A 23,432-nucleotide genomic window follows, 5' to 3' on the forward strand; every position below is an offset into this window, starting at 1 on the left:
AAAGAAAGAAAGAAAGAAAGAAAGAAAGAAAGAAAGAAAGAAAGAGAAAGAAAAAGAAAGAAAAAAGAAGGAAGGAAGGAAGGAAGGAAGGAAGGAAGGAAGGAAGGAAGGAAGGAAGGAAAGAGAAAAAGAAAGAAAGTAAGTAAGTTCTGGAACAAAGGGTTTATTTGGCTTAGGATCCCAGGTTACAGTTCATCACTATGAGTAAATCAAGGCAGCAGAAACTTGAAGCAGGAAGACAAATTACAGTCATGATAAAGAGCAGAGAGCAACAAGTTAATGGTTGTATGCTAGTACTTCACAACTCTCTTTTTTTCATTAAGCCCAGAGCCCAGCCCTGAAATGGTGCCATTCACATTCAGGGTCTTCCCATTAAGAAAATCTCTCCCCAGCACATCCATAGACTGACGTAATCTAGACAGTTTTTTTATTGAGATGCCTTTCCCAAGTGATTCTCCTTAGTGCCAGGTGGATATTCAAAGCCAAACACAACAGCGATGGCAGTACTAAAGTGAGATGTAGAATGCATATGCGTTGAATTCACATTTGTTTATTTTCCCCAATAGTTCAGTTCTGTTGTACATCTGTATAACAGTGTTTCACTGATAAAGAGTTTTAATACTGCCTACTTGGGTTCAAGTTCCTTTTGCTATTTATAATATATGATTTTAGGCAATTATTTAATCAGTCTCAGTTTTATTATATAAATACAAGGATGATTATAGTATTTTCTTCATAGAATTGTTATATGGCTTAAATGTAGAAATATGTGAAATAATAAATTTTTAATTTAATTTTATTTTATTGATTACACTTTATTCACTTTGTATTCCCTCATAAGCCACCCCTCCTCCCCTTCCAATCCCACCCTCCCAGCCCCTTCTTCACACAAGCTCCTCCCCAAGTCCACTGAGAGGGGAGGACCTCCTCTCCTCCCTTCTGATCTCAGTCTATCAGATCACATCAGGAGTGGCTGCATTGTCATCTTCTGTGGCCTGGTAAGGCTGCTCCCGCCTCAGGGGAATGTGTTCAAAGAGCAGGCCAATCAGATTATGTCAGAGGCAGTCCCTCTTCCCATTACTATGGAACCCACTTGAACACTAAACTGCCATAGGCTACATCTGTGCAGGGGTTCTGTGCAGGGTTATCTCCATGCATGGTACTTGGTTGGAGTATGAGTCTCTGGGAAGACCCCTGTATTCAAATTTTCTGGTTCTGTTGCTCTCCTTGTGGGGTTCCTGTCCTCACAAGGTCTTACTATTTCCCACTTCTTACATAAGATTCCATGCACATTGCCCAACAGTTGGCCATAAGTCTCAGCATCTGCTTTGATAGTCTGCAGGGCAGAGCCTTTCAGAGGCCCTCTGTGGCAGATTCCTAGGTTGTTTCTTGTTTTCTTCTTCCTCCGATGTCAATCCTCTTTGCCTTTAGGGATTGGGATTGAGTATTTTAGTCAGGGTCCTCTCTCTTGATTAGTTTCTTTAGATGTACAGATTTTGGTAGGTTTATCCTATGTTATGTATCTATATGAGTGAGCATATACAGTGTGTGTCTTTCTGCTTCTGAGACAACTCACTCAGGATGACCCTTTCCAGGTCCCACAATTTACCTGCAAATTTCTGGATTTCCTTATTTTTCATTGCAGAGTAATACTCCATTATATAGATGTACCACAATTTGTGCATTCATTCTTCAGCTGAGGGGCATCTGGGCTGTTTCCAGTTTCTGGCTGTTACAAATAAAGCTGCTACAAACATGGTTGAGCAAATGTCCTTATTGTTTATTTGAGCCTCTTTTGGATATATGCCTAGGAGTGGTCTGACTGGATCTTGAGGAAGCGCTATTCCTAGTTGTCTGATAAAGCGCCATATTGATTTCCAGAGTGGTTGTACAAGTTTACATTCCCACCAGCAGTGGAGGAGGGTTCCCCTTTCTCCACAGCCTCTCCAGCATGTGTTGTCACTGGAGTTTTTCATCTTGGCCATTCTGATGGGTGTAAGGTGAAATCTCAGGGTCGTTTTGATTTGCATTTCCCTGATGGCTAATGAGGTTGAGCATTTCCTTAAGTGTTTCTCTGCCATTAGATATTCCTCTACAGAGAGTTCTCTGTTTAGCTCTGTTCCCTATTTTTTTAATTGGATTACTTGGTTTGCTACTTTTCAGCTTCTTTAGTTCTTTGTATATACTGGATATTAGCCCTCTGTCAGATAAAGGGTTAGTGAAGATTCTTTCCCAATCTGTAGGCAGTCGCTTTGTTTTGATGACGGTGTCCTTTGATTTACAGAAGCTTTTCAGTTTCATGAGGTCCCACTCACTGATTGTTGCTCTTAGAGCCTGTGCTGTTGGTGTTCTGTTCAGGAAGTTGTCTCCTGTACCAATGAGTTCTAGGGTTTTTCCCACTTTTTCTTCTAACCAATTTCATGAATCTGGTTTTATGTTGAGGTCTTTGACCCACTTGGACTTCAGTTTTGTGCAGGGTGATAAATATGGATCTATTTTCATTTTTCTACATGTAGACATCCAGTTGGACCAGCACCATTTGTTGAAGATGCTATCTTTTTTCCATTGTATGGTTTTAGCATCTTTGTCAAAGATCAGGTGTCCATAAGTGTGTGGGTTTATTTCTGGGTCTTCTGTTCGGATCCACTGATCCAACAGTCTGTTTCTATGCCAGTACCATGCAGCTTGTATTACTGTTGCTCTATAGTACAGCTTAAGATCAGGGATGGAGATACCTCCAGAAGGTCTTTAAATGTAGAGAATTGTTTTAGCTATTTTGGGTTTCTTGTTATTCCATAGGAAGTTGAGAATTTTTCTTTCCAGGTCTGTAAAGAATTGTGTTGGTAATTTGATGGGAATTACATTGAATCTGTAGATTGCTTTTGGTAAAATGGCCATTTTTACTATGTTAATCCAGCCAAGCCATGAGAATGGGAGATCTTTCCATCTTCTGATATCTTCTAATTCTTTCTTCAGAGACTTGAAATTTTTTTCATACAAGTGACTCCCAGCCTCTGGTGCCCTGGGGCGCACAGCTCTGTCTGTGCTGGAGAGCTGGGCGCACAGCAACTGTCTGTACCTGCGGCTGGAGCCCAGTTCAGTGATGGAGGCTCGTGCCCACCGGTCTGGGAGACTTTTTCCAGGGAAAACTGGGTGACCCAAGTCAGTACCATTTCCTTCCTTCCCTGTGGGGTTTTCTCCTGGCTGGGACTCCCAGTCTCTGGTGTTTTTGTGCCCACCGATCAGCCTGGGAAGGTGGTCAGGACACACAGGCATGTGGCTCTGGTCTGGAGACCTAGTGCCTGCGTGACTCGGGATCTCTTCTGGCTCTGGCTGAGTGACCTGAGAGTGGACCCAACTGATTCCCATGCCATGGGGGTTTCCTCTCACCTGGGAAACATGATCGACGTTGTTTTAGGGCCTAGAGTTCAGTCTCTTGGTCTCTGTACGGAAAATGTTGTCCTGTGTCCTCAGACGCAGTGTTCTCCTGACGCCACCATCTTGTCCCCCCAATTCTTACACCCATAGACAAATATAGCTCTCAACCTCATCAAACAAGATTCTTTTTACAGCATATGGAAACAATTACAGACATCAATAATTGCTCAAATTGCAGAGAACTCCTGACCAAGAGTGGTCAACTCCCTTAATAGATGTATAACAAAACGACTACACCTGTAGTTCAGGGGCCATCAAAGAAGAAGGTTGAAAAAACTAGAAAAGACACAAGACCACATTTGCTGTGGAACTAGGTCATCTGTTATGTTATGTTACGTTACATTACATTACATTACATTACATTACATTACATTACAAAAGTGGAGATAAGATCTACATTTGACTCAGGTATTGAACATGTATTTTTTTTTTTTTGGTTCATGAAACTCTTTACTTACAGTGTAAGGTCTAAGTTGTGGCTCTAGTATGGAGAGTACATTGGTGAATACAGAACACAGGAACAAACCCCCAGTCTCCCTTGGGCTTTTATTTTAATGGCATAGGTCGACAATAATCATAAGACCTGACATAATGGCAGGCCTGTGATGGGGGCATTATGTGTGATGGCAATAAAATAACCTGGATTTGAGGAACGACAGTTGTGGTGGAATATGTCATTCTAAGCAGTGTGTCAGAGTGGGTGCAGGTGCCCCCGAAAAGGTAACTGTCTATTGAGAAAAGCGTGTCCAGAGGTTACATTAAAATGCAATAGGGCATTCCTTCTGAAGTTCTGTATTCCTGTGCACATTATGTGGGCACCTACAGGTGCGTGTCCTTAGGCAACATTCTCATCTAGCCAACAGAGATGCTCAGTACTGCTTAATTCCCCTCTCCTGTTGCTGTGGGGAAAAGCTGTGACAAAAGCAACTCAAAGGAAAAAGAGCTTATTTTAACTCAGTTGGTAGGGAAGTCAAGGCAGTACAAGCTTAAAGCAACTGGCTAAGTCATATCCCCAATCCGATGCAGGCATACTCCTGCTCTCCACTCATATAGTCAAGATAATCCCCCACAGGTATGTGCGGAGACCTCTCTTCCCTATGACTCTAGAGTCATTCATTTTGTCCCAACACTGATCACAAGTATTTTTCTCCCACCATTGTAGTTACATAATTTAATTAATTATTATCCCCAGGTATACCTTGCCTCTATTCCCAGATACATCGGGGCAGTGGAAGCAACTATTTTCCTATGTATTACAGATAAAGGGGTAGATGAGAGAAATGGAGAAAAACAAAATAAATGAATACAATACGAATATTAGAAAAATAATTAAGCTTTTTTTTTTCTTTTTCTTATAAGAATTCTTTTCACTATGAGCTACTTCCCTCAGAAGTTGGTTCCTAAAGTTAACACGAGATCAGCTTCATGCACAGGTCTCTAAAGTGTAAGACTACACCTCACTCTAGTGTTATGGCTAATGAGGTTATATCTGAAACACAGTGCTGTTTCTAAAGCATCACTTTCCGAGTTGTTAACTGCAGTGGACATCTGCTCCACTTCCCTTTTCTGTGGGGGTCTGAGCTTCTCCAGCTACAGCCATGTGGAGTCCTGCATGATGTCTCTAGGGACGATCATGTCTAATGAACCCTGAAGTCATCCACAACATTGTTTACTGTTTTATTTTTGTTGTTTAAGGGGGATTTCTTCTGTGGGACAGTTATTTTTATTTTGTCTCATTTTCTTAGAAACAACCAGATTTTGTGTGAGAGTAGGAACTGAATTAAAGCTCTTGGGAAGCGGTTGCTTTTCTGGCCATGTGGAGGGCACAAGAACTGTAGAAAGAGGTAAAAGCAAGCAGAAACAATTGCAAGGGTTGAAATGTGTAGAAGAAAGCATCCTGAAGTCAGTACTCGAATCGCATGAGTCACCACTGAGCAGAGACAGAGCACATGTCCACAGTACTCAAAACTTTATAATTTCCAGTTGGGCAAGGTATTCCTCATTTTTTTAAAATATGGTGTGAACTACCATCCTATTAAAAAAATGTTACAGACTGTTTTACATGTGTAATTATGTGAGATAGGCTGAGGGATGACAAGAGAAAATTGTTAACACGCTGTATCAAGAAGTACAATGTCACAATGAAGACCACTAGTTTGTACAATTCATACATACAAGAGATAGAAGAGCAAGAGAAAGTATAGGCGGAAAACGAGAACTGTGTCCAGGAGACACAAGCACCCAGTTTAATATTGAGAACTGCCTGGAAATAAGAGCAGTGAGCTTGGAGTCCCTGGAGATTTCAAGTATATTTTAGGCAGGTTCTCTGCTTTTACTGTAGTTTATAACGAATCTCCCCTAAGGCCTAAGCAGGAAAGGCCCATCTCCAGCTGTATGCTATGAGAAGGTGATGGGAACTTTTAGTGGTGAGATCTAGTGATTCTTTCTGCCCAAGTCCTAAGAAGGTGCCTGAGGCTACAATTCAAATCAACAGACTAAGTTCTTTGGTGGAGTTTTCAGGACAGACTAATAGTGGCTCTGTTGTGTGATTATTAACAAGCATTGTTATGTAGGTCTACAGTAGTACAGAAAGAAATGCAAAATGGACAGAGGAAAAAAAGGACACCAGAAGCTTAACGGTACAACCAAGGCTTGTGCTAAAAGAAAGGCTACAGTTGTTAAGGCAATTAGTTCCAGTAAGGAGATGACTGATCCACACTGGAATCAAGTGTGTTTTTAGGGCAGGATCTTAGCCCCCTGAGCTTCCAACTTTGGAAAGAGAGCATAGGAATTTTCTGCTCGTGGAAGAAAACTGCAATCAAAACCTGATGGTAAAACGGCTCAGGGGTGCGTGCCAAGCTGGTACTCATCCTTTCATCCTGGCCGTGTCATTCATTTGATGCTTCAGAGCATAGAAAGATACAGATTGGGGTGTCATTTTCAGGGTCTCCCTTCTATGTGCAGGGCAGTCTCTCGGTGAAGGCTGTGAGAGGTGCTGAGAGGACCTTGAGTGAAGCTGTGGAAGGGAGGCCTGGGTTGTGCTACAGAGCACAAGCTGTTAAAATGGCAGAGCCAGGAGACATCAAGGAGAACTGCAGGCAGGGAGTGGAACAAACCCAAGAGAAATGCATGTTACAGGCAGCAAAGCTGGAGAACCAACTCCAGCTGAGCCCTTTGACGGTGGACATAGTGCTGGAGAACTCACTGTGATACCTTTCAATTATAAGTGAGAAATGGATTATGCTTAGAGAAATTAAGAAATTTCAAATAGTGTCCTCAGAAAGGAGATTTCACTTCAGTGTAGTACTAAACATAAAACTTTATATTTGTTAAGAAAATCATAGATGCATGTATACATATATATGAAAATGCACACACTTTATTTTCTAAACAAAATAAAAATGTTAGTTGTTTGAGTATAATTCTTCCTGCTTCAGAAATTTAACATTACTTATTTCAGTTCAAAAAATAAAATAAAGCCCCAAAATATTAGTTAAGCAATTCTGACTGAGCTAAAGCAAATTGGTTTTCTTCAAAATGTTTCTTCTTTTTCCTTAATAATAGCTTGGGCTTTCTTAAATATATCCTAATCTTAAAATTTTCCAAGAGTCTTCTGAAACCTACATAGAGCTTAAAAGTTTTCAAACATAATAATTTAAAGATGTCTTCATCATACCACACCCCTCAAAGCTCAGGGAGCTGCAGAAGAGGAGGGAGCCAGAGGTCATGGATGTCCGCCAGACACAACAGGGCATAAATTCAGAGGGATGATGTTAGCACACACAGCCACACAGATTCAAGGCAGAACGGTCCCAGCATAGGTATGGACAGAGGGTCCCACTTGGTCCCAGCACTGAGTTGGGGAAATAGACATGAGGACCCACCCCTAACCAAGGAGGTTCATACTTGATACTCTCTAGCAAAGGAAAAATAAGTTTTTTTCCAATACTGTGTCATTCAGGTTGTGTCAACCACACTAGAGGGCAGGCCTTATGCCAAGGAGTAGTTGGACAGTACAAAACAATTTGTTTGCTTGTTTGTTTGTTTTTGTTTTTGATCTGTGCTTTTTATTTGGTTTGGGCATTTTTTTTTTGTTTTTCTGGCCTTTTATTTATTTGCTTTATTTATTTATTTGTTTGTTTTGTTTTGATTTTTAAGAGAGAGAAAAAACATAAACTGGTTGGGAAGAAGGGTGAGGAGGGGCTAGGAGAAGTGGGGGAAAGAAAACATATTGTATAAGAGTTTTTTAAATTAAAAAGGAGGATAGATGGTTCCGTAGTTAAGAAGAATTGCTGCTCTTCAGAAGGCTGAAGCTGGGTGCCTGGCATCCATGTCAAGTGGCTCACAACCACGTTTAACTGCGACTTCACAGGATCGGATGCCCTGATCTAGTTTCTGCAGGCATTTGCACAGTCATATACATACAGGCCTAACGTATTTAAAAAAAAAATAACGACTTTTGCTAAGATGTTAAACATTTTGAAATCTCATCTATGAAGCGTATTTTAAATAACTATTGGGCATATCTCTGATATGCTATCCCCACGAGGGTCACAACCCATAGGTGAGAACCACTGTCCAGCAGGCGTCAGTTCATGTGAGGAAATGTTTAGGATTCAGATTAGCTGGGCCAGTTCTGGGAAAGCAGTCACAGTAAATGATGATATCTGAGAACTGCAATTTCTTATCATTAATAGGGCTAGAATAATTTTAGTTTAGTAACATTTATAGGGGAAAAAAAAGTTTTCCCAGTCAAACTAGCCAGCTGAAGACTATTTGTAAGAAAAACATCAGAAATAGCTCACTTGTAACAGTTAAAATTTATTATTTTAAAACAGGTTTATTTATGGGAAGTTAAAATAGCACCCAATTAACAAACATGGGTTGTTTAGATTTTCTATTTCTTCTTGTGTCAATTTTGTCATGTTATTTTTTTTCCTACAAAAGTTTATTCTTGTCTTTTAGTTTAACGTAATTAGCATGATGTGTTTTTACATATTGCCTTATTTTTCTTTTCATCTCCACAAGATATAGAATGATGCCCTTTCTTTCATTCCTGATGTATTAATTTGTGTCTTCTCTCTTCTTTTTGAAAAATCAAATGCAATAAAAGCTTATACATTTCATTTATCTTTTCAAAAAGCTAATTTTGGATTTGTTAACTGTTTCATTTAACTCAAATTTCACTGTTTTCTGTTTGATTTTTATAATGCATACTGCACTTTTTTTTACAAATAATCTGCTACAACTGTTGGATATGGACTTGTTAACATCTACATTAGTTAAACTGATAGTTTTCTTTAAATCTTTTATATAGAGACTCTTATTTCTTATTTCAGTATCTTTTCCTTTCTACACTGAAGAGGTTCTGTGCTTGTGAGCATCTTCCTTATACATAAAATTTGCCTTAAGATGCACTTACCCATCATCCAGATCATTCTTTAAAAGTTTATTTTTATTTTTAAATATGTGTACAGCTGAAGGAGCTGTTCACGTGTGGGCTGTTAACCATGGAGGCCAGAAAACATCAGATGCCCTGGGGCTGGAGTTCCCGGAACCTGATCATGGTGAGCCACCTGACGTGGGTGTTGGGCATGGGGCCAGCATCCTCTCAGGAGCAGCACGTGATCATGATCACCGAGCAACCTCTTCAGCTGCAATCCTCTCCCTTTAATGTAACCAATTAAGCCAACTAAAAACGAATTGTGCAACTTGTTGTTTCAGACTCTGTGGTTTGTTCTGCAAATGCACAGTTCAGCTAGGAATTTGAGAAATTTGTGTTCAGACCCAGAACTCCTCCTTCGGACTCTACTACTTTGTAGGATTATTCCATAATTAGTTTCCAGTTACTCCACAGTCCCAGATACTCCAGTAACACCAGTAAATAAAGGTATCCCCAGTATATTAAAAAGCACATATTTGAAACCATATCTTTTCAGAGAATTTGCTCTATAAGCAAGAGGACGTGATTTCAAACCCCCAGCACCCATGTAAAAAGTCACACACCAGCGTTGTGGAACAGAAACAGGTGGATCTGGAGAACTCACTGAGCAGCCAGACTAGCTAAAATGAGGTTCTGGTTCAATGTGAGAGCTTGTCTCAAACGTAATAAGGTGACTAGCCACGGAGGAAGACTCCAGCATGCCACTCTGGCCTCAGCGTGCACAGAAATAGGTTCACATATTTGCACGCATGCAACACACACAGTTGAACGCTACAACCTAAACTTCACACTTCAGTATTAAAGTTATCACGTATATTATCAAAAAAAAGTACACATACTGATTAAGGGCGTTTTTTGTTGTATACAGAACCTACCTTTTTTCTGACTTCCATTCTGTCTTGGTAAGTGATAAATTTCTCTGAAGAGGTTTCTGAAGACAGTTAAGATAAGAAAGTAGCTTGAGTATGCATAAATTTTTAATTTTATTTGTTCTCTGTTATATTTTCAAGTGGATAATAAATCTTTATAATAAAAATGTATTTATATTAATAATATATCATAAACCCAAATATCCATATAAAAGAATATGTATGGTCAAATGAGTATAACTGTTGAATCTTCTTCAGTATCTTTTTGCACTCTGAAATATAACTGCTACTAATTATTTTAGTGAGCAAGTGTTTTTATAAACATATTATAAATAAGAATTTATTTAGATGGCTGTCTTACAAAAGAAATGATGTAAGTTTGTAAGAAATACAAACTGTCATTACAAAAATAAATGACAGTTTGTATTATTAGAAAATGAAAGTAACTTTAAATCAGGTTAATGGAAAATATAAGTAGAAGAATGATGTGGACTATTTCTTGATATTGCTTGATATGTTTATCGGATTTGGTTATCAAATTTCTAGCTGTCAAAGAATTATGGACTAAAGTACATTACCCTCAAATTTTTAAAGCTCTAATCCCCAGTGTGTTTATTTTTAGCTAAGGCTTCCAGAAAAGTGTGAGGTTCCAGGGCAAAGCCCTAATCCAACAAAAAAAAAAAAAAAAAAAAAAAAAGAGGAGTAGTAGTCACCAGAATAAGGTCCTGTATAATGACACAAGACCAAAGAACTAAAAATGCCCAAACTAGGAAGAAAGAAATCTTGCAGGCAGCTTGAGCTTAGACGTTCAGCCTCCAGAAGGAGATCATTCACTCTGTTGGGTAAGCCATACACATTGCTGTAATTTTTGCTGCTGTTGTTTAACCACAACACTAGAAAATTAATGGAAAAACACCCAAGAAAAGAGTTCAGTAAGAGCTGACCACTGATTCCACGTCAGAGAGAGCCCCTGCTCCTCTTACAACCCACATGGAGAGTAAGCTCTCCATGGGCTACATCTAATCAGGTGGTCTACGTCCTCTCCAAGCAAGGTCTTTGCTTGATTCAGCACTCTCTGCAGGACCCCAAGAGCTCATATATATATATATATATATATATATATATATATATATATATATATATATATATATATATATATTGGCTCTGTTAGTCTTCTTATGGAACTCCAGTCTCCTCCGGGTTTTTCTAGCTCCCCCTTCTTCCATCAGATTCTCTGCATTCTGCCCAAAGTTTGGCTATGAGTCACAGAATCTGCTTCAATACCCTGAAGGGTAGAGTCTTTCAGACACCCCCTGTACAAGGCTACTGTCCTGTTCCCTGTTTTCTATGTCCAATGTCTATCCTGTTTGCCCTTCTGAATGAGGATTAATCCTCTTCCCTAGGGTCCTCTTTAGCTTCTTTAGGATTACAGATTTTACGAAGTTTACCCTATATTATATGCCTAATATCCACTTACAAGTGAGTATATACTATCAGAATGCGAAGATAAAAACCTCAAGGGACAACACATGCTGGAGAAGTTGTGGAGAAAGGGGAACCCTCCTCCATTGCTGGTGGGAGTGTAAACTTGTACAACCACTTTGGAAATCAATCTGGCGCTTTCTCAGAATATTAGGAATAGTGCTTCCTCAAGATCCAGCTATACCACTCCTGGGCATATATCCAAAAGATGCTCAACCATACAAGAATATTTGTTCAACTATATTCACATTTTTATTCATAATAGCCAGAATCTATAAACAACCTAGATGTCCCTCAACCAAAGAATGGATAAAGAAATTATGGTACTTTTACACAATGGACTAGTACTCAGCAATTAAAAACAAGGAAATCATGAAATTTACAAGCAAATGGATGGAACTAGAAAAGATCATCCTGAGTGAGGTAACCCAGAAGCAGCAAGACATGGTATATACACACATGGTATATACTCACTTATAATACAGAGATTCTTATACCTTCTTTTAATACTAATCAATCATAAGACTATATGGAAAGACAATCACATAATAGCTTTGAATAACTGACCTTTGCCTCTCACCAGTGACAAAGGTCACCAGTGTGAGCCAAAGATGAAGCCGATCCATTTCATCAACTCTATAATGATTACTTTGTACAAAATAGTTTTTTTTAATAAGGATGAGAAATTTGAATTAATCCTGATAACTGAGTGAAAAATGGACCATGGGTGGTCACTTTTACATTGTCTCTCTCAGATTATATGAAGACCAGTTAACAGAAAGTTTTACAGTATGTGATAAAATGACATGCACATATTGCCTGGAAAATGTGTCATTTCTTTTCACATTTAAGCTTCAATGTGTCTTTGATAGCAGAAGCGAAAACATATTTTATATAAATTCTTAGAAAATATAAAAGGCAACACAGAGATGAAATGTGAAGGTATTACATTTGTGCTCCAAAATACTCAGTTTTAAGACATAGGCTGTTTGTTTAAAATACGTTTAAGTCATAGCTCTTAACTGCAAAGCTAAGCTTCATTTTGTATTATATTTCTCTCTGATGCAATTTTGGTTGTTCATGTTCATGCTTTCTCATGGCATTTATTTCTAAGAACTAAGATTCCTTTTTTTAAATTACATTAAAAAGAAAGAATCTTATTAAGTGAGTACATGCCATGTTTGTCTTTCTGGGTCTGGGTTACCTCACTCAGGATGATTTTTTTTCTAGTCCCATCATTTTCCTGTAAATTTCACGATGTCTTTGTTTATAATCGCTGAGTAATACTCCATTGCATAAATATACCACATTTCCTCATTCATTCTTAAGTTAAGGATCATACAGGTTGTTTTCAGTCTGGATATTATCACTGAAGCTGCTATGAATATAGTTGAACAAATGTCCTTGTGGAATGATGAAGCATTCTTTTATTATTTGCCCAGGAGTGGTATAGCTGGATATTAAGATAGATTAACCCAATTTTCTGAGAAATCACCATATTGATTTCTAAGTGACTGTATAAGTTTACACTCCCAACAGCAATAGAGGAAGGAGTGTTCTCCTGGAGATAACTAGAACTGGGTAGCATTTGGAATGAGATAAAAAACTTAGTGCAACTGGAAGCTCCCTGGAATCTATGAGGGTAACCCTAGAGAAGTCCCCTAGTAATGGGTGATATTGAGCCCAAACTGGCCACCTCTGTAACCAGGCAAGGCTCCCAGCAATGAGACTGGAAGCCACAAAACCTTCAACCCAGCCACAAAACCTTCAGCGTACTTCTTTCCGACCTGCAAGATGTGCTGAGGTAAATGTGGTATAACTAGGAGCCAACCAAGAACGGGCCCAACTTAAGACCCATGTTTGACACTGCCTGGAAAGACATGAACCAGAGGCAAGGCAGCCCAAAGTTCCAGGATAGAACCAAACATGACTGGCAGGGAAAAAAAAGGAAATTAAATTATTTATAATGATAGTCTGCTATACTCATAAATCAATTCCTAGCCCTGTTGTAATACAGAGGCATCATCCAGCAACTGATGGGAGCAGATGCAGAGACCCACAGCCAAACACTAGGCAGAGTCAGGAGGACCCTGCAGAAGTAGTGGAGGACAGATTGTAGGAGCTAGTGAGGTTGAGGATACCAGGAGAACAAGGCCCATACAATCAACTAAACAGGGCTTACAAAGACTGAAGCCACAGATAGGACTCCATGGATCTGAGCCAGGTCCTCTCTATATACATTATGATTATGTATCTTGATGTTGTTTGTAGAACTTTTTACTGGGCCTTCATGATGTTCCATGGCAAATATCTGTTGTTACAAAGCTACTAATTGGTTAATAAAACTTAATTTTTAATCTTTGTAGTCTACATTTTTGTAAGAACTGCTTTTGACTTGGGACACCTGCCCTAAGGTGAGGGCACTATTTATACTACTATTATGCTTGGTTCTCTGTCTTCCTTCCTGGCCAGACTAAACAAATACCAAGTTCTCCATAACAAGCATGAGGATCTCCCCTCCTAGAATGTCTTCTCCTTCTTGCCCTTTCCTCTTTTGCAGACTCACAGGAGTCATTTTCTCCATCTGTGCTCCTTTCTTCTCTCCTAACTTAACTAGAAATGGTTTGAGGATGTGCTTTCAGTTTTCTTATTAATCTGTTGTTTGCTGGTAGTTTCTTTTTGCAAAGTGAATACCAGTTTTTTAGAGGGATTTTTTCCTAGGATTTAATCTTCCACAGACTTCTCTTTCAAATCTCTAGCACACTCTGCCTTAATAGTGCAACTCCATTTTTTCTTGAAATGCCTCCTCTTTGCACAGCTGCCACTTCCTTTTTTCAGCTTCTTTAAGTTCCTTCTTTCTGCCTAGAAACACAGCTTTCATGTTCCCTAAACACTTGGCTGAAGAACAGATAAGCTTCTAATAAAATTCTCCTGACACAATTTCCAAAATTTCTTGTAACAACCTGAATAGATTTAGCTCACATCACTTCCCAGACTCCCTCCCCCACATAGTCCCTCAAATATTAGAATCAGCTGGCACAGAGACTCACTTCTGGAATTCCCACAATATTATTACACCTCAGGCTTCTTTTTAGAAAAACAGCTGTCTAAGCCATCAATCCTCATCCTCTCTCCAAAATTTGTTTTTTTTTTCTTTCTGACATTTCCTCATAGTATAATAATTAAACTCTTAACTGATTAACTATAGAACTTCTCTAGCCTTTCATTTTGCATCTTACTGCTAGACAGATTGCTATTTTATTCTACTGAAGTTAATTTCTGAAATATATTTGCTATAAAAAGGTACTCTATAATTGGCATGCTATTCCCTAGCACTCCAAGATTGGTTACAGGGATATTTTTCTCATTAATAAAAAGTTTTCGTAGTTGTAAACAGTCTTGTGCTGCCAGAGTACATATAAAACATGATATATAAACATATTGTTCAAGGTAAAATGGTAAGTTTTCAAAGAGGCGAGTGTGAGAAAGGAGATCATTTCTATTATATACATATGAAGTTAAGTTCCACATCAAGGCAAGTGCAGTCAACTGAGAAGCTTTCCTGCCAGGCTGGACTGGAAACAGCAGCACTTGTTCTGTGGCAGTTGGCCATGCCCCTCCCACCGTGAAGACGCAATGAGGAACAGTTCCTGCACCACGATGGCCGCCAGTCTGAGGATGACATGAAAAGGAAAATATGCCAATCATTGGCAAAAACGCAGCATCAAAGTCACCAAATATATTTGGGGAGACTTTTGCAAGTCATTCTTTTTGTATTTGTAAATTTAAGGGTGACCCAGGATGCACACAAACCACAGGAAAGCTGTGAATGCACACAAGCACCTTCAGCACAGGCTCTCATACTCAAAGTAAACTCATATGTTCCCAAAACCTGCTCCCAGAGCCACACTAGCCTCCATACAAAACATGTGCTCAATTGCAGTATTCCATTGTGGCATCTTTACAGTAAAGCAGGAGTGGCAAAGAGCAACCTGGTAACTCTACCCTAGCCACTGGCTTCAGAACAGAAGAAAACATACAAGATAACTCGGCAAAGCATCATGTTAACCTCCCTGAAGAACCAGGACTATAAGCATTTACTCCTTTATAAAGATGTGTGTTCCATTCTGGAGACTGAGCCTCCGGTCTTGAAAGCACATACTCTACCCTTGAGCAGTAGTTCCACATACACGTACACAGGATTTAAACACAGCACTTAGATACAAAAGCTCAAGAGAGCTGACTGCTTCCCAACTAAGGCGTTGAGAAGACTTCCTCTGAAAAACTTGGCTACCTGTAAAAAGGTGAGGGGACTGCCATTTCCAGGAATGCATATCTAATTACAAATCCTACAAAAATAATTCTAAAAGCATAAAACTAAACTATATTTTTAATGCATGACTGAGGTGATAGAAAAACAACAGAATTTATATTCTAGTCAATAGCAACAAAATGGTGAACTTTCTGTTTTGTGAGTTTGGAACCTGTCTCTCTGGAAGATTGTGTGAGGGTTAGTTTTGATTACCAAGCTGAGAAACACCTACGAGACTAAAAGGGCATGCTTCTGACTCTGTCTATGATGAGTTTCCAGAGGCCAGAGATGACAGGATTCTGAAAGGCTCTGACCTAATGAATGGAATTAGTCCCTTAATGAACTCCTAATTTGATGGTATCAGTAGAACAGTGAAAGGTAAGAGGAGGTGTGGCCTTATTGGAAGACCTATCACTGAAGACATGCTGCTGCAGCAGTATCTTAACTTGACCATTTCTTGGTTCCCTGACAGCCCGTGATGTGAACTACTGTGCTCTGGCATGCCTTCCCTTGTAGCTTGCTTTTGGCTACTTTGTAGGTTCTTCTTTCTTCCACCCTTCTCCACCCCTTTTCTTCCTCCCTTTTAACCCCCTAACACTAGATAAGAGAGAGAAAAAATAGAGAGGAAAAGAAAGAAATCCTTGAATAAAATCATTCCACTATCATCCCACTATTATCATTACCATCATCATTTCACATTATCATTCCACTATTTCCTGCTCATTGAGTTCCTTGGGGCAAGTCTGATCTTCAGCGATAGGATATCTAACTTCTTTCTTCTTTGCACAAAACTACTCAACAAACCACAGCCAACAACCAACCAACAACTCACCTAGTTTCTCAGGGCACTAGCATTTATTTACCCTCTGAGAACTCCCCGGAATTCCAAACATCACACCATAGCAGAAACTATCTGCAGCCGGAAAATCATGCCCCAGCTAGCATGCAAGACAAATCATAGGCGAATCATGCCCCAGCTAGCATGCAAGACAAATCATAGGCAAATCAACTGCTGCCAAGCAGCCCCATATCCCTGTACCTGAGATAAAAATGAAAACATATTATAATATTTCTGTGGTGTTTTTTAAAGGCGCCAAGAGGCCAATTTATCACTACATCCCCTGATATGAGACTGAAGCCTCTGTAACTGTAAGCCAAAATAAATCTTTCCTCCCTAACACTGCTTCTGTCGTGTCACTGCAGTGAGAAAAGTCACTAATAGAGACATGGTGGGGCAGCTCCTGGTTGGTCAAGCCCCCAGAGTCTTGTCTTACTGTTTTGTTTCTAGTTTAATATAAGAGCTGATGCTCCAACCAAGGACCATGCATGGAGACACCTGGAACCCTGCACAGATGTAGCCCATGGCAGGTCAGTGTCCAAGTGGGTTCCACAGTAATGGGAACAAGGACTGCCTCTGACATGAACTGAATGGACTACTCTTTGATCACCTCCCCCTGAGAGGGGAGCAGCCTTACCAGGCCACAGAGGAAGACAATGCAGCCAGTCCTGATGAGACCTGATAGACTAGGGTCAGTGGATTTGGAGAGGGGCATGGGAGAAGAGGGAGAGAGGGTAGGATTGGGAGGAGGCTACAGCTGGGATACAAACTGAATAAACTGTAATTAATTAAAAATAAATTTAAAAGAAAAGAAAATGGGAAATGAGGAGAGTGACTACTGTGTATCTGTATGTATGTTTATCTGTATAGCTGTGTAGATGTCAGTACATGTATAATTACATATAGAGATATTATGTATATGTGTATAGACATGCTTGTTATATGTATACATATGCATATGTGTATGGCATGTACATGTATGTGCTGTTACATATGTGCATGCATGCACGGAATATATGTATCTATGTGTGTACATACATGCGCATATATGTGGGAGTTATGTCACTTGTGTATATTCAAGCATACGTGTGTGTATATCCAGGGTGTGTGTGTGTACATGTGCATACACAAATATAATATAGATTATATAATATATTATATATATATTATATGTGTATATATGTGTATGCATCCTATTTTTCTCATCTTCCATGAACCACTATTACTATAAACAAGTAAACATTCTCTCTTCTGAGACAGAAACTTGAAAAGCTCAGAAAAACACATTTTTATTATCACATATGAAAACAAAACCTAAGCCATCTGATTTTTGGTGTTTACTTGATCTGTTCTAATCATCCCAGTCTGGTGTGTTACCCTCCAAGAACATCCACATGGAATACTGCAAACATGGGCATAACTGATACAGATTTTCTGAGCACTTTTGCTCAGACCCTTCTAAAACTCAAATTTTTCTGAATTCCTGAACATTTCGCCTGAAGTTTTTGATATGTGGCTTACTTGTAGCTCTGTAACTATAGAAAGCCCTGGCTATTGCCACTGCTGCTGCTTATGCTACAAATTTCTGCCCTTTTAAAGTTCAAAATCACTCTAACATCTCAGGGGCCTACAACTGTATGACTAAGAAACAACATCTCCTAATCCATCCATTGTTCATTGAACACACAATTTTTTAAAGTTGTTTTATTGACCATTATTAAAAATAAATCATTACAAACAAAGCTGCTACGAACATAGTTGAACAAATGTCCTTGTTGCGTACTTGAGCATCTTTTGGATATATGCCTAGGAGTGCTATAGCTGGATCTTAAGGTACCACTATTTCTAATTGTCTGAGAAGGTGCCAGATTGATTTCCAAGTGGTTGTACAAGTTTATATTCTCACCAGCAATGGAGGAGGGTTCCCCTTTCTCCACAACCTCTCCAGCATATGTTGTCACTTGAGTAGCCCATGGTAGCTCAGTATCCAAGCTGGTTCCCTAGTAAGGGGAAATGGGACTGTCTCTGACATGAACTCAGTGGCTGGCTCTTTGACCACCCCCCCTCCCTGAGAGAGGAGCAGCCTTGCCAGGCCACAGAGGAGGACAATGCAGCCAGTCCTGATGAGACCTGATATGCTAGGGTAGGATGGATGGGGAGGTAGACCTCCCCTATTGGCAGACTTGGAGAGGGACATGGGAGGAGATGAGGGAGGGTAGGATTGAGAGGGAATGAGGGAGTGGGCTACAGCTGGGATACAAAGTGAATAAAATGTAATTAATATAAAAATAAATTTAATTAAAATAAATAAGTAAAAATCATAACAATTCAAACCAACATATAACTCACAGCCATGAATCAAAATTCTGAGGTCTTTACCCTGGCTGCCATCACTTTATCTACTTACTATTACTACTGAAGTGTTCCTTCATAGTCAGCATCCATGTCTGGTGCGTTTTGTTTGATGAAAACAAGCTAATTAGTACTAAACCTTCCCTAGTTCATAAATTTATTCCTAAGAACATTAAAAGGAAGTCAAGTGAGACATGTTCAGTAACAGATGTTTGCCTTTTCTGGCTGCCTTTTTACAGTTTGTTCTCTCATTACTTTTAAGAAATTTAGTTAATGTTCCTTTACTAGAGAACAACTTTACCTAGCTTCCCAGGGGGCAGGGGAGGTGACGATTCCCTAGGGCAAGCACATCCTGTTCCTTTCCCTCACCTAATAGTTGCTCAAATGTTCTCTGTACACAACCTCCAGTGCCTTCATCCCAACACTAGAGTCAGCTACACTGCAGCTTGCCTACACAATAAAATAACAGCATCATTTCCGTGGCAGCCACATAAGTAGAGCCACTGCCAGCGCCATCACTAACACCCAGGAGCCTCATGCTCCTCAAATGTCTTTCCCACCTGAGGGCATTTCAGAAGAACAAGTTAATTATTATTGAGAAATCTGGTTGGTTTCCACAGAAAATAAACTAATGTGGAATGACTCCACAAAGTGAAACTCCAATGGTCATTTATAATGAAAAATGTAAGAATAATATAAAGAATCATACACTAAGATTTTTTTTTTTTTTTTTTAGTTGGATGTTGAGCTCACTGCTATAACAACATCAAGGATCTCACGTACTAGCTCGGTCTGCCCTACAACTCAGGCTGACCTTAAACTCAATTCTTTCTCTTCAGCCTACCAATTGGTACCAGTGGGTACAAATGCCCACAGGTACAATAGTGGCATGAACGTTATAACAGTTACAAGCTGCATTTTTTTTATTGGATTTAAGGTACAGTCTATGAGATAAAACCTATGCCTGACTTATCCAAATAATAGGAATAAGTTTTCCCTTAGTACCCACAACCTAGCTATCCTCAGATTTTTGGCCTCATTGACAGGTGACATTCATCTTCTCCCCAAGTTCTCCAAAATACTCTGCCACCTCCCTAGCCACCCAACTTCATATTCATTCCCAGTCATCATTCCTTCCTTCACCAACCTAGCAAGTTCAGTTTGCGCTGGCAGACTCCTCCTGGTCCTGAGGCCTGCCCTGAATAATGACTGATTTGCAGCTAGTGATATTTACTTGATATGAACAACTCATCCCTGAGGCTTGCTGGCAGATAATCTATCCAAAATGTTGATCGCTGACCTCCGTTCATACATGTACACATGTGACATGTACCTACACACATACATGAAAACAGAAAGTAGTCTAATGTAACCACCGATGAGACCAAGCTGCATTTGCTACTAATCTTCTGCTTCTAAGTTCACGTCAGGCATGTTCCTTTCGCCGTGGGTTTAGCTATAACAATAGATTTATTTCTGTCCCTAGGACATGTAGTTCTGGAGGGCCTCATGGCTCTATAATGTCCATATAACCATCTCATCTTCATGTCTTGACACCTTTCTTCTAAGGCACGTGCACAAAGGGAAACACCCATACCATCTTTCTACGGGATCACAAAATTAATCAGTTTCTTTCCGAGAGATCTTTCTGAACCTTAAAGCCACTGCAACAGCATGAATCAACCAATCAACCACAGAGAGTTTTGCATGGCTGACAGTAAATACGTATGTTCCTTCAGTCTTCAGTTTCCAATGATTAGCTAGAAACTTCTGTCAATATTTGTTTTAATCCTTACCATTTTGAAGAATGGTAAAGGTTTGGGATGGAGAGAACATACTGTTCTCGCAGCAGAACCAGTTTCAGTTTTCATCACCCACACGGCAACTTACAGCCATCTGTAACTTGAGTTGCAGGGGACCCACAGCCCTTTTCTGGACTTTGCAGTGCCACTGGGCATTCGAGGTGTATGTATACATACATATATGTTTGTGTGTGTGTGTGTGTGTGTGTGTGCAAACACTCAAAATAAAAACAGTACTAAAGATACATGCATTAAACATTACATCTCTGAATACTCATTCTTTTGCTTTTCTTGGCTTTGCCTATTGTAAATGTGGTACCCCAGGTCTATACTCTCTAGGACTGTTCCATGTATTCTCAGAATTATAATATAAAATTGAAGGGAAAAAGTTGGAGACAGTAGTCTTTTCCATATGATTAAGTAATTGCACATTTTTATGCTTGTATGAGGTATTAAATCCACAGGTTTCACTTACCTTAGATATTATCTTTCAAGATAAGGTCATAAGTATATCCATTTTTCAGAGGCCATAAAATATAATCCAACTAGCTATTCCTCAAGGATAAAGGGTTTTATTTACACTATACAAAGAAGTTTTAGAAAGCTATGTGTCATTGCTTAAAATAATTGGATATTCTAATACACTGCTAATAGAGTAAAGCGTTAATACAAATGATGAACATCATCGAATTATTAAATTAGAAGTAATGCAGTAACGCATATAAGGATAGAAATGTGTTTTATAAAACATTAACCTTTTAAAAGGATAGTGTTCCTATAACCTAAAAGAAGGGTGTCAACAATGACTTTCATATTTAAGCCAAGTAAGGTTTAATGAGAGCAGTGTGTAGCTAGCATATCTAATCTGAAGTTCAGATTAGAGTGTGACATACATTCCAAGATAGCTATGATTATGACCCAGCATACTCATAGGTGACAATGTCAGTTTGAAATGCCAAGAGACTGAAATGCCTCTACAGAATATTTCAAAGTAAAATATGTTATATTGATTTTCCCCACAAGAAAACAATAAGTTTTGTCTTGTCTTGTCTCTACTCTAACAATGCAGCTACCTTTATTCTGTTTTTCAGTTCCCTCTGAATTCTCAACAGCTTGAACAATTTGACATCATGGCTACTACTTAACGCCATCGGGATGTAAAACACAGAAAAGATAAGAAGTGTGCTTTGAATGTAGGGAAAGTGGAGTCCCTGGACATTACTGGTGGAACCCCTTAGGTGTTACCACCATTCTGAACAAGGAATGATTCCTTAAACAACGCAGAAACACGATGACAACCGACAATCTCAGTTCTGGCACATTCTCCAAAGGAACAAAATCAGAGATTCAACATGTGAATCCTCGTGCTAGCAGTGACATAACTCAAAATATAAAAAGGTAAGAGCCACTCTTGTCAATTGATTCTGACTGGAATATTATTCAGCCCAGTAGAGGAAGTACATTCTGACACACAATACAATCCAGAATGATCTTTTAAGATATTACACTAGGTGAAATATACCAGTCACTAAAGAAAAAAATATGTAAGATTTTGATTATCTGAGGTACCTATAGTGGTCAGAGTCACAGAGGCAACGAGCATGGTGGTGGCCTCTGGGAGCTTGGGAGAATTAGTACCTGATGGTCTTACATAGTATCTTTACAGTTTTAGATAACAAAGGTTTTCTGAAGATGGACTATGGCAGCAATTATACAGGATTGTGGGTGTGTTAGCACTCGGACAAAGTCTTAAGAATTGTTAAAACAGAAAACTTTAGGATACAGATTTTTATAATTAAATAAAACAATTTGTAATAATTTTAATTATTTAAAACATGAGATAAACTCATTCTTTTATCTCTACATGGGATGTTAGTGTTTGAAGGCTAGGAGAATCCTTACACAAAGCAAAAGCCACTTCTAAATGGTGAGAGCTACTTCTGATGATGAAAATTGAAAAATCCAGGGATGCCAAGAATAAATCTGAAACTCAACTCCTGTCTCAGTCACACACAGAGAAAGACACACAGATACACACAAACTCCTGTCAATCTCTCCCTCTCATTTCAAACACACACACACACACACACACACACACACACACACACACACTATGTAGTTGGAATGCAAAGATAAGATACGTTCTTAATTACCTCTAACTGCACTTACGGAAAAGGCTTATGATTGCTCAGTTTTTCTCTAGTTCATTGCACCTCAAACACTTTAAACCCGTGCCTCATTTAGAAGTGCCAGCTCCTATGTCATAGCCATGGTCAGAAGCCTGCCCTGCTCCTCAGTCATGAAAAAAAAAAACACTTTTTTTGCCAGTGCAGCACTGTGCGATCAAGTATGATATAATCTTGACAGAGGTGTTTCTCCACCCAGTGTTTTTAATGCACTTCTTCACATAGCTAGGGGAGTCTCTAAATTGTTATTTAAGATAGGGCAGGCAGAGAAGTTTTGAAAAAAAAAAAGGAAGCTCATCTTTCATAGGGTACAGAGAAAACAGCTTCCCAGGCACATTATTTTATAAGGATATATAAGCATTGAAATATATATCCTTCTGGCTTACAACAGCAGTATAAACCTACACTATGATTAATGTTCTTTAAATAATGGTTATTGGTTGCCTTTATAATTGCCATAAGAAAATACCTGAAAGCAGTCACTTAGGAGAAGATTTACATCTATCTGTTCATGGTTCATCATCAGAGCGAAAACACAGCAGTGAGGTTGGCTCATGGCTACATCAGCAGACCCGTGAGGCCACTGGTTACTTTGCTTTGGCAGTCAGGAAGTCGAGAAAATGTAAACAGAGGAGAGGCCAGGGATGCACCCACAAAAAGGCCTTGAAGTCAAAAGTGAAGCTTCAGAAAAAATAGGCCTGCCAGCAACC

At 39.2% G+C, this 23,432-nt stretch overlaps 1 protein-coding gene across 1 annotated transcript in view; it reads right to left on the reverse strand.

Annotated features, from left to right (window-relative positions):
- Iqcm (IQ motif containing M) overlaps positions 1–23,432 on the reverse strand; it is a 324,157-nt gene that overhangs the window by 199,650 nt on the left and 101,075 nt on the right. Inside the window, exons 6-7 of the mRNA XM_055609054.1 lie at positions 13,718–13,845; positions 9,757–9,812 (exon numbers count right to left, since the gene is read on the reverse strand). Coding sequence (XP_055465029.1) covers positions 9,757–9,812; positions 13,718–13,845 — 184 coding nt within the window. The remainder of the gene's footprint in view (positions 1–9,756; positions 9,813–13,717; positions 13,846–23,432) is intronic.

The sequence above is a fragment of the Psammomys obesus genome, unplaced genomic scaffold, assembly GCF_907164565.1.
Source record: "Psammomys obesus unplaced genomic scaffold, mPsaObe1.curated_primary_1811, whole genome shotgun sequence".
Lineage (NCBI taxonomy): Eukaryota > Metazoa > Chordata > Mammalia > Rodentia > Muridae > Psammomys > Psammomys obesus.